Here is a 6,000-nt window from a genome sequence, read left to right on the forward strand (position 1 = left end):
ATCCCCACACAGATGAGGAAGCTGAGAGAGCGAACAGTTTATTTCAAGCCACAGAGCAAGGATGTGGCGGCACTAGAACCAAGTCCCTTTTACTCCAGACACGAAGTTTTTAGCTACTCACTGTGTCTTACAATCTTCCACACAACCAAAATAGTTAATGAGCTGTCTGAATGGGGTCACTGGTTTCTGGCCTTTCTGAAGAGCGTGGTGGTGGGAGTCTTTGGCTCATTCGAAGGCGAGTGTCTACTTGGGGCTGGCTGTCTGTTGTATTTGGACATCTGGATCTTAGCATTTGCTACAACTTAGGCAACCAACAGAAATATTTAGGACATGTGGTTGTGGAACGGCTTCTCGGCTTCACTGGATGTCTGATGCTGCTTCCTACAAAGGATTCTGCCCCTCAGAGGGCAGCAACCTGGGGAATCTTTTTTCTACCTTCTCACTTCTTTCTCATTGGTGTGTTTAATCCATGGATGTGAATTACAGTTCTCTGGTCTCTGTCTTATCAAACTGTCACTCTGTCATAGAATTTCTGGACCTAGGGACAGTATATAAATTTATGAATCAGAGGTTGTAAACATATATCCAGTACATCAAATGTGGACCACAGGGGTCCTTGTGCTATGATTGTTTGCTATGAATAGGGCTTTAAAACTTTAGATGTCACCATTTAAAAATGGACATACTGTATTTTGCATTTAAAATTTTCAATTTTAAGTTTCCATTGAAAAAACAAATCTGTAATCCCACATAGCATCTCTTGACTGGGTCTGGGCAGCTGTTTACACAGGGCATGTGACATTCAGTTCACCATAGTCTCCCTACTCCAAACTGTCTCCCTAACATTAAAGACAGTGTTGCTTGGACTGGTGCATTTCTTACACTAGAGAACTATTTCTTTAGCCTTATGTCAGTTTCACAGCTGGGGAAATAAGTTCTGCTTGCAATTATTCTTACCCCTAGCCTCAGTCATGGTTTTATTTTAATCTGTCTGGCCCTACAGGTGTTTCAGTTCAAGTAAATTGTGGGAAAAGCCTTTTACTTCCTAATGGATTTTTCTGTTATCTGTAATTTACCCAGAATTTTTTTTTTAGAATTTTGGATTTTACAGCCTCATCCCTCCAAATTGTAGTAACCAAGTAGGATTGTAAACATTTCACTTTAGCATGAAAGTATGAACATTCTAAATTATAAATAAAACAGTCATCTTCTTTATCACTGTTTGTAGAAGCAAGAGGACAGTTTCACACCAGAAATCAAGATAGACATAAAGAACAGGTATCCCCAAGAAAAGAGTCATGTGTGGTTGCAAGTACAGAAACCCTCTCAAAACAGAAGTAAGCATGAGAGAGCTTCAGGAACAGCTCGATCCAGGGGCACACACAGTGCCATCAAGTGCATGGGTTCTCTCTTTCTCTCTTCATCTCTCAGCTTTCTTCTTTATTAGCTAATTTTCAAGCAGATTTTTTTCTGGACATGGTGTTGGCTTTGGAAACTTCAGGTTTTTATCTTTAAATTCAACATAAAAGGACCCTGGCCAAGTAGCTTAGTTGATTAGACTGCTATCCCCATTCACAAATGTTGCAGGTTTGCACATACAGGAAGCAACCAATTAATACATAAATAAGTGGAACAACAAATGTCTGTTCCTCTTTCTCTCTCTCTGTCTCAAATCAATCAATATATAATAATAAATCCAACAGAAAAGGAGCAAGACTTTCTCTGGTGGTTGTAGCAAAGCTCTGAGATGAGCTCAGTTTTTAGCAGTCTTTGGCTGTCCTGAACCAGTCGCATGCAATGATCTGATTGGTCGGGCCTGAGTCACATGCTCTGTCCAGGGGTATAATTAGTTCAACTAAACCCCAAGGATTAGATGGAGAGGAGAGAGATCAGTTCCCCAAGGAAAACCCCAGTTCTGGTTCCAGAAGGAGGAGGAAGATGTTTGCTGGGAAAGCATGAAATGAACAAATTATTAGATGAATAAATAAGTGTTCCCTACTGTGATCTTGCACCATAATAAATATTGGCACATTTTTCTTTTTCTTTTATTCCTTCAATACACCCAGGGCTCATGAAAATGTAGGTACCGTCCAGCATTTGAACATCTCTGTTTTAACACATTTATTCACCTGCTATTGAGAGTTGTCTTGCAGCCGCTAAGATGCCTTGTGTTTGAACTCGCTGTAGACCTTGAACTCTCCGGAGAAGGCCATCTCGCCACCAGAGCCGGAGCCGGCAGGAGCTGGCCAGAAGGGCAAGGAGGGCTCCTCCAAGGACAAGAAGGCCACGGCCGAGACCAACAAGCAGAAGAGCAACAACAAGCAGGAAGCCAAAGAGCCGGCCCCATGCGCGTGTGCGCGTGCGGGCGCAGGTGCAGGTGCAGGTGCAGGTGCAGGCGCAGGAGTGGCCGCCAGCGCAGAGCCCGTGGTGGTGGAGGCCAACTCGCTGCAGAACGGGGACAAACCCCAAAAGAGACCAGAGAAGCGGCGGCAGTCCCTCGGGGGCTTCTTCAAGGGCCTGGTAGGTGGATCTTTCAGCATTTCTTTCTGGGATCTCCTGCCAGGGGTGTGCTTCCCACCTCTAGAGGGGGTCGATTGGCGAGGAGCTGGCCGGGCATTGGACAAACAATATTTATTCAGCACCTGCTGTGTGCCAGGCGCTGTAGGCCTTGCTGTCTAGAGGCGACAGTCAGGGCGGGATTGATGGGCTGGGAAGAGCTAGGAGGTAGAAGGCACGCAGGTAAGGGCAGTCTGGGGGTGAGGACGTGGCCTGGCCTTGAGTTTGAGAGGAGTGTCAGGGAGGCCGTCTCAGAGGAAGGGTGGACAGAGGAAAAAGAAGGAGGTTCGAAGGCAGAATGTGTTCCAGGCAGTGGGACCACCGGTACCCAGGTGTGCTGGAGAGTCAGCAGAGAACTGAAGTGTAGTCTGACTGGTAGACAGAAAGCAAGGGCAGGGAGATGCTGGCAGGGACAGGGACAGGGACAAGAAGCATCTCTGTTTATCTGTGGCCTAAGGCAGTGGTCCCCAACCTTTTTTGGGCCACGGATCGGTTTAATGTCAGAAAATATTTTCACGGACCGGCCTTTAGGGTGGGACGGATAAATGTATCACGTGACCGAGACAAGCGTCAAGAGTGAGTCTTAGATGGATGTAACAGAGGGAATCTGGTCATTTTTTAAAAATAAAACATCGTTCAGACTTAAATATAAATAAAACAGAAATAATGTAAGTTATTTATTCTTTCTCTGCGGACCGATACCAAATGGCCCACGGACCAGTACCGGTTTGCAGCCTGGAGGTTGGGGACCACTGGCCTAAGGGAGTCTTGAAGAATTTAAATTAGGGAGATTGCTCTAAACCTGAACCTGGGGACTCGGTATACAGAGGTGACTAACACTTTGCTCCTTCCCTTCAGGGAAGCCAGGGAAGCCCAGTTGGAGATGAATGGAGGCCAGACATTAAATAATTAACCTTTTGTGTCCTTTATTTCTTTATATTTGGTTCTTTGTTTCCTCCCCTAGGCTGTTGGTTTTTGGAAGACAGTGTCTATATCTGTCATGGGAAAATGTGATGTCCTCCCCAAGATGGTGGCTAGAACATAGTAGAAACTCCATAAGTTTTTGCTAGATGGAGGGATGGATAGACGGACAGATGCATGCATGCATGGACTGATGGATACATGAATGCATGGATGGATGGATGGATGGATGGATGGATGGATGGATATAGGTAGAGTGAAATAGGACACTCGGAAATGTTTCATTATATTTGGGAGACTGTAAATCCTGGCAAACAAGGAGTGTCTAAAGGGTCATTACTAAGATGATAAGGTGATCAGGCATAAACCAGGAGGAGAAGCAAGTGAAATCAGACCTAGGACGCAGGGGAATCTGGGTTGAGCCAGGAGGACAAGGCAAGGAAATAACACTGATGCCAGTCGTGAACTGGGGTTAATCTTTATGTTGCAATAAAAGCAGGACAGTTACATGAAGCACACTGCCCTAAACCTACCTGGTCATTCATAATCACTCTGTCCCAGGAGTATCTTAGGGATTGGTGACCTCTAACGGGTAGAAGAAAGTGAGGGCGATGGTTCCCTTGGCCCAGGTTTGGTCTTCAGAACAGCATCTCTGAAGATCTTATTCGAAAGAGGACTCTCAGACCCCAAGTGCAAAGTTTTATGATTGATGTCATCATATTACTCTGAAGTCACAGAGCTTCTATTCTGATGGAGACAGACGTTAGATACATAACATTGTTTCATATGTGATACATTTTATAAGAAAAACTGGGCAGTGTGATTAGAAAGTAATGAGAGAGGGTGTCTGATGTGAGATATGATTGTGGAGGGTTTTCTACACCACAGGCACTGTTCTTAAGCGCATTACAAGTACAAACTCTACCTTAGAACAGCTCTCTGAGGTGAGTCATGTCACCCCCATTTTAAAAGACAAAGATGCTGAAGCACAATGAGTTATTTGTCCAGGATTTCACAGAGCTAGAAAGTCACATAACTGGGCATTGAACTTGGGTATCTGATGACGAGTAAAGTGGATTTATTGAGCACAGCACTTGGCACAAAGTAAGTGCTAAATAAATGGCGGTTGTTGTTATTGATATAGCAGCTCTTCATTAGGAAATATTTCTTTATCTTCTTCTCCAGGGACCAAAGCGGATGTTGGATGCTCAGGTGCAAACAGACCCCGTATCCATTGGACCAGTTGGCAAATCCAAGTAAACAAATCGCCACAGTTCCCACCAAGTCCTCCTGCCACCAAGATGCCTCCTCCCTACCCATCTCCTCCCCAGATCCACTCCATGTATATATTCTTTTCTTCTGATGGCCATCAAATGAAATTCTGCCTACTTAAAACTAAGCCTGAGCTGTTGTATATCGAGGTGTATTATTTACGACTCTAGTCCAATCTTTCCTGGTAAATAATTGTAAGGATGGTTTAGCAGGTTCACTAGTCAGGTCAGAAGAGTCGATGGTTGGGGGTGGGTTGGAGGGATGCTTTCTGGTTATGAAAAATGGCAGTGATGAGTAAGTTGCAGGGAAGAAATGGCTACTGGAAGGAATTTAGCTTTGTAGTAAACACAGGCTCATCCTAAGCTTGAAGAGGAGAGAGGAAAATCCATTTGTTTAAGTTCACATTTCAAGGAGAAAGGACACGGGCTCTGTGTTGGGGGGTTGCCAATTTCCTGGAATGGAATGTGTGGGGAACGGAAAAAAAGGAATGAATAAGAGTTGTTTTTCAAATAGAGTCCTTGAAAGTGATTGACGAGAGGGGCAAGATTGACCGGAGAGGGCTTGAAACGATTTGGGAAAACAATTGCTGTTTTGAGGCTCAGTGAAAAGGGCAAGAATTACAACTTTAAAAAAAAAGCGAATAAATGAAGTTGCAACTTTATTTTGCAACACAAGGGGGCACCCGGGGCTCCATTTTAAATCGTGCATCCTGTGTCCCTAACAAAGATGTGGTCTCTTGGATCTTACATTATTAATGTTTCTCAGATGGCCAAGGGGCTTGCTTCATCTGTTCTTTCTGACACTTATCTCAAGTCTGTCTGTAATTTTCTAATATTCTCAGGATGTGCTCTGATAAAACCCTTCCCATAACCCCAGTTAATAAAAATTTACAGAAGTTTATTCAAATACCTGAGGTTTTTTTTTAATACTTGTACAGAGGAGTAAATAGGACCGTGAATCTATTAAAATGTAATTTAAAAGTAGCATATGATTGACGGATATCATGTACACTGTATCTTTCTTTGATTTAATAAAAAAATACATTTACATCTAAAGCATCTTTTAATTTTCCACTTTTAAAGCAGGTCTCTCATATCCTATGTCTGAGATGCCTTTATCTTCCCCAGTTAAAAAAAAAAATCAATGCTATTCTCTCAGCTTGCCTGCTCTCCCAGACCCCCTAGATTTCCTGGTATGTGGGTGCACATACATTCGCACATACACAGGCACATATATAAAGGCACTGTCCTG

General features: G+C 43.7%; 1 protein-coding gene across 7 annotated transcripts in view; it reads left to right on the plus strand.

Moving 5' to 3' along the window:
- The window catches only part of BCAS1 (brain enriched myelin associated protein 1), a 74,287-nt gene extending 68,638 nt beyond the window's left edge, over positions 1–5,649 (plus strand). For all 7 annotated transcript variants that reach the window (XM_066387457.1, XM_066387456.1, XM_066387454.1 and 4 more), the window contains 2 exons: positions 2,188–2,520; positions 4,663–5,649. In XM_066387457.1, coding sequence (XP_066243554.1) covers positions 2,188–2,520; positions 4,663–4,737 — 408 coding nt within the window. In that variant the 3' untranslated portion in view covers positions 4,738–5,649. The remainder of the gene's footprint in view (positions 1–2,187; positions 2,521–4,662) is intronic.
- Positions 5,650–6,000: the final 351 nt, after the last annotated feature.

Source organism: Saccopteryx leptura, chromosome 5 (genome assembly GCF_036850995.1).
Source record: "Saccopteryx leptura isolate mSacLep1 chromosome 5, mSacLep1_pri_phased_curated, whole genome shotgun sequence".
NCBI lineage: Eukaryota > Metazoa > Chordata > Mammalia > Chiroptera > Emballonuridae > Saccopteryx > Saccopteryx leptura.